Consider the following 13,311-nt stretch of genomic DNA (forward strand, 5'->3'; position numbering starts at 1 on the left):
TGATGGTTGCTTAATAAATATTTATTGAATGAATGGATGAATGAAAAGATGTAATCCATTTGTGAGTTAATTTTACGTCATTACACAGTATGTGTATACATACTATTTATACAAAAGTTGGAAATAAGTTTCATAAAACAGTACTTATTCTTACCATATGTGATACATTCTCATTTTTAAACTTTTATTCTATTTCTTTAAACTGCTGTCATGGATCATTAAGTTGATATCATGAGCCAGTGATGGATTGTATCCACAGTTTAAAAAACATTGTTTTGATGTTTAGGAAACCAGGAAATAGCTCCTAGGATCATTACTGATATGTTCTTAATGACAGAAACATTCATCTTTGGGCACGTTGCAGTAGATGAAATCTAGCTTAGAAAAAAAAAAGTCCTCAAATCAAAGCTTGTTCCACTGTGGGAATTGTCAAGGAATTGCTCTAAAGAACTCAAAGTTAAGTTTTGAACTCTCTTGGCCTCTGACGTTTTTCTCCCTACTTTCTTATCAGCCTTCAAACAGTGGCCGGGCTGCAGAACTCCTTGCCAAAGAACAGGGAACAGTGCCTGGATTTATTGGTTTTGGAACATCTCAGAGTGACCTAGGCTATGTTCCTGCCATTCAAGGAGCTGAAGAAATTGACAGTCTTGTGGATTCTGATTTCCGAATGGTGCTGCGGAAACTTTCTAAGAAAGATGTCACAACAAAATTAAAAGCAAGTTTTAACATTTTAATTTGTTAAAATGTTACAATTCTTTTGTTAAAATGTCTGTATTTTGTGTAAAGAAAAATGAATCATTTATCACTGATAAGTTCTTTTACTATTGTACTTTTTCTGACATGTAGACTTAAGCTTAGTTTACACTTATCTTCCGGTTTATAAATTAGTTTGTTGCTCTACATTTATTTGAAGCACTTTGGAATTCTGGCTTTACGGTTTTTCCCATTAGAGGATGTAATTTTGACCCTATAATTTTAAATGGGGCTTTTTGTTTGTATACATTTTGGTTTTTTAAAAACTGAGAAGTTTCTATCATAGTAGCCTGTGAAGGAACTCTTCAGATTACTCCCATATGGCACAAACAGAAACGGTGTATTCTCATATTACATAAAATAGGCTAAGCTTCTAGAACAGAGTAAATATAATCAATAACCAATATTATGGTTGTTGATCCTTAACGATGTTAATAATTAATTTACTTTTAGGCTATGCAGGAATTTGGAATCATGTGTACAGAGAGAGATACAGAAATTGTAAAAGGAGTTCTCCCGTACTGGCCAAGAATTTTCTGCAAAATTTCACTTGTAAGTATTGAGACTTTACTGGTTTATTTCTGTTGTATATTTTTTTGTTGAGGTCATAGGGACTATCAAATTTATATGATTCATTTTCAGTGAGGATTATGAAATGTTATGGCAGCATTGTTATGCAGATTGGATTATGTTGGGTTGTGTAAAGTGTATAGAGAGTGTTTGTTTTCAGAAATTAGGTCATTACTAGAGAATTACCCAGATACTTTCCAGTCATAGTAAATTTTGACAGCTTAATTTCTTTATATATTTGCTATCGAAGAATGAGAATGAATTGCTGAATTATTCAAGGCCTAGCTTTGACTCTATCTTGAATACAGTTATTTTTATCTCATGGGGAAAAGGAGAAAAGGAGAAATTAATTTTTTACATAATTATTGATTTTTGTTTAGCTCTGCACATAGGTGAGTTCTTCTCAGTGGGTCATCATAGCATATCCAGAAATGTTTGTATTTGTTTTTATGGGCTAGAGCTATTTTAAACCATGTTATATTTTTGATAGGATCATGACCGCCGGGTTCGAGAAGCCACACAGCAAGCTTTTGAAAAACTTATCCTTAAAGTAAAAAAACACTTGGCTCCTTATTTGAAAAGCTTAATGGGCTATTGGCTAATGGCTCAGTGTGATACGTACACACCAGCTGCATCTGCAGCAAAAGATGCCTTTGAAGCAGCTTTCCCTCCAAGCAAGCAACCTGAAGCCATAGCGTTTTGCAAGGACGAAATTACAATCGTAAGTTCTTGGAACTGTTCTGTATACATGTTTCTTCTCGAGTATTTAAGGACTATGAGGCATGTTACGATGACAGCTCTGACCTGAATTGTGAGGGAATGAGTAAGTGCAATATTTCCAAAGGAAGATTGCCTTTTTAAAATGGTGTTTAACAAAATTGACCTTTTTGGATTTTTACGTAATTAACATTTTAGGTTGGATCTTTTTAAATTATTTAAATTTTCCACCTTTAATTTATAAATCTTAATTTATCGTATTATCTAAAAAACTTAGATATATGCTTTGTAATATATAATCTAAAAAAGGAGTACATCTAGAAATTAAATCTAAACTTATTTTCTCTCATATTCCATATCAGTACCTGTATACAGATCTAGTTCATTCTTTTTGTTGGCTCTCCGGTATTTCTTTGTTTGGATGTACAACAGTTTATTTAACTTCTTTTACATTAATATACATTTAGAATTTTTCCCCAATCTTTCATTGTAATGAACACTGCTTCAGTGAACTTTTTTTTTTTTAATTGAAGTATCATTAACATCCAATATTGTGAAGATTATGGAATAAATCTCTTTATCCCCTGTGGAGTGATAGTTACCAGAACTTCTAGTAACCATATGTTGGGTCAAAGGATAAGAACATTTAAAATATTTATAGATATTGTTAAATTGCCCTTCAAAAGGTCATACAAATTTATGCTCCCATTAACAGATATAAAAGTTTCTCCAATGCTCGGCCAACGCTTTTGCCAGACTGATATCAGCTATAACTTTTGTGCCTTTGAGTTCATCTGTATCTAATACTGTCCTTCCTCGTTTCTTCCCTCCTTATTTGCTATTCCTAATATATGGACTGGAAAAACCAGACGGCCAAGTTTGTTAGCATTATATCAAGAAATAAGAGTAGATGGACTGTGAGTGAGGGGGAATTGAGGATTTAAAAAAATTCATGCTTGCATTCTTTCCCTTATTTACTACTTCTTTGTTGCCATAGCACCCTGTTTATAATCCTACTTAAACACCCTCCCTCCCTTCCTCCTTTCATTTAGTCAACCTTCCTGTGGCTTCCCATTACACTTACAAGTCCAGATTTCTTATCTTGACCCATAGGGCTCTGCATGATCTGATCGCTGCTTACCTATGTGATCTCGTCACCCAACACCTCTCCTACACACACACACACGTATGCATTCTAGTTCCCCATTTAGGTTCTTAGTTCTTCCATCCTTCATTTCTCTGGTGTACCAAGCTTACTTTTCTAGGGAGAGGGTTTTTGGCTTTAATCGTATTCTCAAAGAGAGTTCTGTAACCGAACCATAAATTAATCACTGGTTTATTTAAAGTAGCAAATGATAAATGTTATGAGAGTGGAATGTCATGAGTTTGGACACGAAGAGTTTTATAGAAAATGGATTTTGAGACAACTAATTTGTTCCTAGTTTTTTTGTTTGTTTGTTTTTTTGTTCTTGACTTTGTTATGGATGGATAACTTATTGAATATGTGGATGATTTCCTCCATTATTTTCTCTTTAGTTGGCCATGTCACAGTTCATAACAGATGTTGGGTTTGAGCTTTCCCAAATTCAAAATGAATGTATTAGAGAGGAGTTAGGCAAATGAAGATTAAAATGTCATATTTATAGACAGTGTGTCATAATGTCTATCGCAATGTGGGCTCTGGGTCATACCATTGGGTTCTAGTTGCTTTCTGCTATTAGTTGGATGTGTGACCTTGGACAAGTTTCTTTGCCTCCATTCCCTCGTCTGTTAAAGTGGGAATTAACGTGAATTCATTGAGTTGTTGTGAGGATTAATTTAGTTAATGCATGAAATGTGCTCAAAGCAATACCTGGCATGTGGAAAAACTCAATAAATGCTAGCTGTTCTTATTGCTGATAAAATAGATACTGGAGCCGTGGGTTTCCTAGTCCTGCACACTCCAGAAGTTAGGCACACTTAAACTCGCATTTCAGATGGAACCTTAGACCTCCCTCCAGGATGGCGCAGAGTACAGTGTGTGTCCTCTGTGAGCAGGGAGGTACTCAAAAAGAGAGGAGAGGAAAGCAGAACCTAATTTTTCTCCCAGACTTACTAACTGAATATTTCATCCACTTCATCACTGTGTGCAAGAGGAATGGAGAAGCAAGATACCAGGAATATTTAGGGGAGAATTCCTTTTATGGCAACTGGAGGTGTTTAGAAGAAGCACCCTGTCCTTATCCCAGCAGCAGCCAACTTTGGGAATTGATAGGGAAAGAAAAATAGGTAAAATGTCTTCAGACCTTTTAGTTTTGCTATTTAATTTTGCCACTTTTGTGGGGAATGGGGCAAAAACTTTTAGGTGAGGTGAGGTTTATGCTCTGTTCACTATTGACAGTTCAATAAAATCTCAAGGCTGTGGGCTTTTCCTCTTCTCTAGGTGCTGCAGGATCATCTTATAAAAGAAACGCCTGATACACTCAGTGACCCGCAGTAAGTTGTGTTGTATCTGTGACTCTTGTTGAGGATTTGTTTCATCCATAGGGAGTAAGATGATAATTTCAATGTGACATTTTTTTAAAAAGGTACTTGAAATGTAGAGCTGAAAGTACTTAATATAGTGCCGTATGCCAGGTACTGTTTTTAAGTGCTTTTACTTACAAGTTGTCCTGCTATTTAAGTTGAATTATCTGGGAGCTACACATTTATTTCTTTTACAAAGATGTTTTTAGATTTTTCTCACATTTGCCTTTTGACAGTCAAAGCGGGAACCATTTTAAGGTCTGGTTGAAAATAGTTTAAGAAGTATGAATAGTTCTATTGAAAGAGTAGAAAAATGTTCCATTTACTTTTACTCTTAGGTTCTAATCAAGCTGTTAAGAGTCCGTAAGGGAAAGTCATCTTAGATGCATTGGTACCCGTTCCCCAGAATCGCCCTATTGACTGCTCCTGAGAGCAGTGTCTTTGCACACATGTTTCAAGACAGGGCTTTTGTCTGCTTTCACCTTGTATCATTAGAAAAATACGTAATTAAAGTTCTGTGAATGTTTGCATTTTGTGGGAGGAGGGGTTGGCACGGGGGTAATAGACTATAGAAATAACGCAAGTTTGGTGGATATTTAATGATAAAACATTTAAAATGGAAGTGCCAAAATGTACTTTGGCTTATTCTCAATCCTTCTCCATATTTTCTTTTCACATCAAGGACTGTTCCAGAGGAAGAGAGAGAAGCTAAATTCTATCGAGTTGTAACCTGTTCCTTATTGGCTTTAAAGAAATTGCTGTGCCTCTTACCTGATAATGAGCTTGACTCTCTGGAAGAGAAATTTAAGTCTCTTTTATCACAAAATAAATTTTGGAAGTATGGAAAACACAGTATACCTCAGGTATCTTAATCTTTTTTATTTTAAGACACTTCCCTGATACCTTTTTTCCTCTGATCTTGTTAGTTTATGTTTATGCTTTATGTTTAAAACTCTGCAAACGCATCTTTGTGGTGCGACTGAATTGCCTCTCTTACTAGAATGTTACTGTGTTTTCACTTTTTTATTTAGCTGTTTGGAGCTCAGATTCCGAATTGAATTACCATGCTCCTCTGTTCATGGCACCTTAAAATTGTTGGTTTGTGCAAGGCTCTTCTCATTTAATGTATTTATTTTTCATCTTTTGTCCCTATCTCCCTCTCCATTCTCCACCTCCACCAGCTGACCATTCTAATATGCTTAATGTCTGTCCTTTTGTTTTCTGTAGTCGATTCTTGTTGTTTATGGTGATTAGATTCTATAAAGTCCCCACAAACACTGAATTAGTGAGTACTGAAGGGTTGTTCTTAGGAGAAATACAGGATTAGGTTCCTGCGTGTCTTTGGTCACAACATTCTTGTCACTTGGTCGATTACATAACCTTGTTTCATGTATGTATGTTTAAAGACATCTTTAATATATAGTGTTGATTTATTGACATTGAATTCACGGACAACAGCAGTAGAAGTCATGCCTGAACGAAGCTTATCAAGTTTGTATTTTCTCTGTTAGGCCCATCACAGCCTTTTTGCAGATGTTTTTAATTCACATAAATGGTATTGTGGTATATTTCATTCCATTTATTGCTTTTTACTTAGTACTATTTTTTTTTTTAAAGATTTTATTTTTTCCTTTTTCTCCCCAAAGCCCCCTGGCACATAGTTGTGTATTCTTTGTTGTGGGTCCTTCTAGTTGTGGCATGTGGGACGCTGCCTCAGCATGGTTTGATGAGCAGTGCCATGTCCGCGCCCAGGATTCGAACCAACGAAACACTGGGCCACCTGCAGCGGAGCGTGCGAACTTAACCACTTGGCCACGGGGCCAGCCCCTACTTAGTACTATTTTTTAAAGGTATGCTTTTTTTTTTCATGAGGAATATTGGCCCTGAGCTAACATCTGTTGCCAATCTTCCTCTTTTTTTTTCTCCCCAAGCCCCAGCACATGGGTGTCTACCCTAGTTGTAAGTCTGTCTAGTTCCTCTATGTGGGATGCCACCACAGCATGGCTTGATGAGCAGCATATAGGTCTGCACCCAGGATCCAAACCAGTGAACGCTGGGCTGCTGAAGTGGAGTGTGTGAATTTAACTACTACACCACTAGGCCAGCCCCCTACTTAGTACTTTTTAAAAAAAGTACTAAAATACTTTAAATCCGTCAGATTGCATATGTATATCTGTTCCGTGGCGTCTAAGTGCTGTGTAGTATTCGGAAGTTTGCATCTATTCCATTTTACCTGTCCATTCCCCCATTGATAGACCCCCTGATTGCCTCCAACTTCCTGCTCTCACAAATAATGCAGCAATGAATATCTTCATTCATGTATCCTCAGATCTGTGAGAATTCCTTTTTCTGAAATTCTCTCACTTTCTGAATCGCTGAGTCAAAGAATACATGCATACTTAATTTTCTGGAGAAGTGCCAGATTGCTCATCTGAATGGCTGCATTACTCTAGACTCAACCACCAATGCACGATGAGGCCTCCATATCCTAATATTCCAGCCAGGACTAGGCATCATTCAGCTTCCTAATTTTTGTCAGTCTAATAGGAGTTCAAATGTTCTCTCTCTTTAATTTTAATTACTCTGCTAACTAGTGACGTTTAGCATCTCTTTATAAACTTTTTAGATTTTTGTGTTTCTTCCATAAACTAGTTGTTCCTATCTTTCTCCCCTTTTTTTTCTATTGGAGTCATTCTCTTTTTCTTGTTTTACTGGAGTTCCTTGTGTATTCGAAATATTAGTCCTTTTGTCGTTTTTAGGCATTACAAATATTCTCTTATTCTGTCGCCTTTCATGTGTCCTCTGTTAGAAATCTTAATGTTGGTGTAGTCAGAATCACTGGTTTTGCCTTATGTAGGGCTTTCCCACTTTAAAGCCATAAAGATACTCTTATATTTTTAATAGTTATATTTTTTTATAGTTTTACGTTTAATATGAAGTCTTTAATCCATCAATAATCCACCTTTTTATATGGTGTTAGGCAGAGACCTGGTTACATTTCTCTTCATGTATAGTGAACCAGTTTTTTTGTTGCCTAGTAAGCTGTTCATTCTTTCCCTATTGACTTTTGATCCACCATTATGGTACATCTAGTTCCCATATGTTTGTAAGTTTGTCTCTAAACTCTATCTTCTGATCCAAAGACCTTTGTTTGTTCTTGTGCCAGTACCTCTGTTAATATGACATTATGATATGTCATAATAACTGCTCAGATGAGTCACTCTTTTTTAGTCATCATCTTTCAAAATTGACTAAGTTGTTTTAGAACTTTATTCTTCCATATAAATTTCAGTAAATTTATTGAATTCCTCAAAAAAGTCTAACTGGAATTTCAGTTGGAGCTGCACTGAATGATTTGGGGAGACTTGCTTCCTTTTTTTAAGGTATGCTTTTTTTTCTTTTTGGTGAAGAAGATTAGCCCTGAGCTAACATCTGTTGCTAATCTTCCTCCTTTTTTAAAAATTTTTTTTCTTTCTCCCCAAAGCCTCAGTATATAGTTGTATATCCTAGTTGTAAGTCATTCTAGTTCTTCTATGTGGGATGCTACCACAGCATGGCTTGATGAGCGGTGCGTAGGTCTGTGCCCAGAATCCGAACTGGCAAACCCCAGGCCACCAAAGTGGAATGCGTGAACTTAACCATTTGCCCACGGGGCTGGCCCCAGACTTGCTGTCTTTATGTTGTTGAACTTGATGTTATGATGAACCTGTCATATCTCTCACTTTATTCAAGTATTTAAAAAATATCCTAGAATAATTTTTTAAACCAAATTAATTGAGGTATAATTTACACACAATAAAATGCAGCCATTTTAATCATATAGTTTGATAAGTTTTGACAGATGTATACACCCATCTACATGCACAAACCCGTGTAACCACTACAATCAAGATATAAAACATTTTTATTACTGAAAAATGGGTTTCTTGTGTCCCTGCTAGTCATCCTTCCCTTTACCCCAGGCAGCCATTGATCTGCTTTCTGTCACTACAGATTAGGTTGGTCTTTTCTAGGGTTTCATATAAATGGAGCCATATATTACTCTGTATCTTTTGCTCAGCATAATGCTTTTAAGATTTTTTCATGGTTGTTGCATGTCTCAATAGTTCATTCCTTTTTATTGCTTAGTTTCATATAGTCTTTGTATGGATATATGTTTTCATTTTTCTTGGGTAAGGAGAGGAATTGGTGAGTCATATGGTAAGTATATGTTAAATTTATAGGAAACTACCACACCATTTTCCAAAGTGGTTATACTGTTTCATACTCTTTTTGTTGGTGAGGAAGATTGGCCCTGAGCTAACATCTGTTGCTAAGCTTCCTCTTTTTGCTTGAGGAAGATTGTCCCTGAGCTAATATCCGTGCCAGTCTTCCTCTATTTTTTGTATGTGGGATACTGCCACAGCATGGCTTGATGAGTGGTGTGTAGGTCCATGCCCAGGATCTGAACCTGCGAACCCTGGGCTGCTGCAGTGGAGTGTAGAAACTCAGCCACCACGCCATTGGCCTGGCCCCTGTTTTACACTCTTATCAGCAATGTATGATGTTTTTACTTGCTCCATATCCTCACTTTGATGTTTTCAGTTGTTTTAAGTCATTCTCATGGCTATGGGATCAGGGGATCAGCAGACTGCAGCTCATAGGTCAAAATCTGGCATACCTGTTTTTGTAAATAGTTTTTTGTATTGTGTGTGGCTGATTTCATGCTAACAAAGCAGAGCTAAGCAGTTGCAGCAGAGAACATATAGCTTGCAAAGCCTAAAATCTTTGTTCTCTGGCTCTTTAAAGAAAGTGTTTACTCACCTCTCGGGTAGAGATTTTTCCTTGTGGTTTTAATTTGCATTTCCCTGATGGCTAATAATGTTGAATGTCTTTTAATGTGCTTATTGGCCATTTGTAAATCTTCTTTTTTGAGGTGTCTAGTCAAACCTTTTGCTCAGTTTTAATATATTGTATTTTTTATTTCTACTTGTTTTTTTTTGTATTTTCTATTGCTTTGATGAAATTTCCTTTTTTTAAAAGACTTTTTTTTTAGAGCAGTTTTAGATTGACAGCAAAATTGAGGAAAATGTCCAGAGATTTCATACACCTCCCGCTCCTCCCAAGTGCGTAGCCTCCTTCATTATCAACGTCTCCCACCAGAGTGGTACATTTGTTAGATAGGATGAACCTACACTGATAGATTATCATCCAGAGTCCATAATTTACATTAGGGTACACTCTTGGTGGTGTACATTCGATAGGTTTGGACAAACGTTTAATGACATGTATCTGTTTCCTATTTTTTTTTTTTCATTCATTGTTATATTTTCCTTTACTTCACTGAGTATAGTTAATAAAAGCTGATTTGAAGTCTGTGTCTGATAATAACATCTGGGTCACCTTGGGCTTGTCATCAGTTAATTGTCTTACCTCTTGAAATGGGATCACATTTTCCTGGCTCTTTGTGTGCTGAGTAGGGGCTGGGCCAGTGGCGCAGTGGTTAAGTGTGCACGTTCCACTTTGGCAGCCCAGGGTTCGCCGGTTCGGATCCTGGGTGCGGACATGGCACTGCTTGGCAAGCCATGCTGTGGCAGGAGTCCCACATATAGGAAAAAAAAAAAAGTAGAGGAAGATGGGCATGGATGGTAGCTCAGGGCCAGTCTTCCTCAGCAAAAAGAGGAGGATTGGCAGCAATGTTAGCTCAGGGCTAATCCCCCTCCCCCCAAAAAGCAAAAAGATCTATATGCTGAGTAATTAAACTGTATCCTGGACAGAGATATTTAGATTGTATCCTGCAATGTTATGTTTTGGAGACTGGATTATTTTATATTGCTACAAAAGTGTTGATGTTTTTGTGTTAATAGGCAGTTTACTTAGATTCAAACAGCAAAATGTCATGCCTGCAGTGGGCAACATCTCAGATCTCATTTCAGTTCTGAAACCTTAATTTTAAGCTGTTTTCAGTTTACTCTGTGCATGCATGGTTCAAGGATCAGCTGTAGATTTAGGTTGTGTAAACATGGCTTGTGGGGGTTCCTTTCTCTGGTTTTCTCCTTTCTAGAGTTCCCTGTCACTCTCCTGCAACTTTGTTTACCTTGAGCTCCTTTTCCTGCTTCTTCCAGTTCCTCCACTGAGAATGATGTCAGGCTTCCTCTTGGAGTTGTGGCTGCCCCTGGGCCTTTGTGGTGGTGACTGCAGCCACCTTCAGGGCAAAGCTGCACACAGTGGGAATCAGTCTGTGTGGATTGCTTAACTCCAAGTTTTGATTTCCCCTCCCAAATGTGTATTTCAGTCTTCAGAGCCCTCAGGTAGTTGTTTTTTGTGTTTTGTTCACAGAGCCTGTAGTTGTTCTAGGAATCCTACAGGAAGATCAATGTATTATTAGTCTCTTGCTACAGCATATTCTTTTTGTAATTTTTGAATTGAGTTTTAAGTTTTGAGTTGTAAAGGTGCTTTATTTATCCTGATTACAAGTATTTTGTCAGATAAAGTATCCTGAATGTTTTCTTTCAGTCTGTGGCTTAGATTTTCATTTTGTTAATGGGATTTGGAGAAGGCGTTTTAATTTTGATAAAGTCCAGTTTATCAATTTTTTTCTGTTATGGTTTGTGCTTTTGATGTCTTATCTAAGAAATCTTTGCCTTCCTCAAGGTTGCAAAGATTTTCTATATTTTATTTTAGAAGTTTTGTAGTTTAGGTCCATTTAGAGTTAATTTTTGTGTATGACATAAAGGTGAGTGTCTAATTTCTTTTCATATAGGTATCCATTTGTTGACAGACTGTCCTTTCCTCACTCTGGCACCTTTGTCAAAATTCAGCTGACCATATATGTTGGCTTTTAATTTTGAACTCTTTATTCTGTTCCATTTATCTATATGTCTATCCTTACACTAATACCACATTCTCTTGATTATTATTGTTTTATAGTAGGTCTTGAAACCCTCCAGCTTTGTTCTTTTTCAAAATTGTTTAGGCTGTTTTAATCCTAGAATAATAATATATAGTATTCTCTATACTGAACACGTCTTTATGGCTTTTGTCATTATTGTGAAATGGGTTTTCCTTTTCAATTACATTTTCCATTTTGTTTCTACTGATGTTTAGGAGTACTGTGCTTTCATATGTTAATTATACATCCAGCAGCTCTTCCAAACTCCTGTTAGTTCTAATAGTTTGTCTTTAAATTGAGTATTTTTTATAGCCTGTTTTGCCACGATTATAGTTTGTTATTTGGGTAATTTTCCAGTTGTTTTTTTTCCTTGTCTCTTTGTATTAATTAGGTCCACCAGTGCCATGTTGAATAGAAGTGGTGATAGCAGGCGTTCTTTTCTTGTTCCTGATTTTAATGGTGATAGTTTTAGACCCTCAGGGTTAAGTATGATATTTGCTGTAGATTTCATAAGGTTTAAGGTTTCCTTTTTATTCTTAGTTTGCTGAGTATTTCTGTCATAAATGAATGTTGAAATTTTCTTGATTGTGTTTTCTGATATGTTTATCTGATCATATGATTTTCCAGCCTAGCATTTAAGAGGCAAACTTAATCATGCTGTATGTATATCTTTTAAAATACTCTGCTGACATTCATTTGATAATATTTTATATAAAATATAGAGAAATAAAATATTTTGTGGGGCTAAATATATGTGTATTTTTTAATCCCAGAAAACATTATTATTATACTCTCAATCTTTGTTTAGATTTACCTACATATTCTTTGCTTTGTTTGCTCTTTATTCCTTTCTTCGTCTCTTACCTTCCATATGGGATTGTTTACCTTCTGTATAGGGTGTGTCCTTTGCATTTCTTTTTGTGCTGGTCTGCTGGTGATGAAATCTTTTTTCTCTGTCGAAAAAGATGTTTTTATTTCACTCTCATTCTTGGAAGATATTTTACGAGGTACAGGATTAAATACTGGCAGTTATTTTTGTGTTGAAGATATTATTCCACTGTATTCTGATTTACATTTTTGCCATTGAAGTCAGTTATCAGTCTGACTGTCCTTCCTTCGAAGGTAGTTCATGTTTTTCCTCTGGCTACTCTTAAGATTGTGTCTCTGTTTGTTTTTTGCGGTTGCACTGTGATGGGTCTTGGTGTGGATTTCTTTTTATGTATCTTGCTTGGGATTTGTTGGACTTCTTGAATCTGTAGATTGGTGTATTTCATTGGCTGTACAAAATGCTCAGTTATTATCTCTTCAGATAGATCCTTTGCCTCATTGTCTCTTTTCTTTCCCTTGGGGATTCTGATTAAATATACGTTAAGCCTTCTCACTATCCTTTATGTCTCTTATGCTGTCGTCGTTTTTGATCTTTTTATCTTTCCATGCTATTGGTGGATAAATTCTTGTGCTCTTTCAGTTCACTGATTCTCTCTTCATCTATACCTAATCTGTTCTTAAACTATGAATTGAGCTTTTATTTATATATATATAGTTTAGGGATTATGCTTGGTTCTTTTTCAGATCTGCTGTGCTTTTTCTAAGGTCCTTTTTCCTTCATATTTCCTTAAACTTTTGTTTCTTTAGATATAATAAATATTGTTTATATGGAATTTATAACTGATCATTCTAAGATTTAAAGTCTCAGATCTCTGTGTTATGTTTTGTTTCTGGTGATACTTGCTCATGGTGACTTATTTTTTGTGTGTTTGGCTATATTTAACTTTGTGTTGGCTAGTATATTTGTAGGGATAATTCGAGGCCCCTAATGAAGGCTTCTGCCCATGGAGAGGATTTGTGTTTGCTTCAGCCAAATAAATAGAAAGTTGAATTATTTTTCCCTTCAC

The 13,311-nt window shown here is 36.1% G+C and overlaps 1 protein-coding gene across 1 annotated transcript in view; it reads left to right on the plus strand.

Annotated features, from left to right (window-relative positions):
* LOC124234294 (E3 ubiquitin-protein ligase listerin) overlaps positions 1–13,311 on the plus strand; it is a 53,849-nt gene that overhangs the window by 3,974 nt on the left and 36,564 nt on the right. Inside the window, exons 2-6 of the mRNA XM_046651584.1 lie at positions 512–715; positions 1,207–1,305; positions 1,814–2,044; positions 4,463–4,515; positions 5,228–5,408. Of these exons, the coding sequence (XP_046507540.1) occupies positions 512–715; positions 1,207–1,305; positions 1,814–2,044; positions 4,463–4,515; positions 5,228–5,408 (768 nt within the window). The remainder of the gene's footprint in view (positions 1–511; positions 716–1,206; positions 1,306–1,813; positions 2,045–4,462; positions 4,516–5,227; positions 5,409–13,311) is intronic.

This window comes from Equus quagga, unplaced genomic scaffold (assembly GCF_021613505.1).
Source record: "Equus quagga isolate Etosha38 unplaced genomic scaffold, UCLA_HA_Equagga_1.0 73442_RagTag, whole genome shotgun sequence".
Taxonomy (NCBI): Eukaryota; Metazoa; Chordata; class Mammalia; order Perissodactyla; family Equidae; genus Equus; species Equus quagga.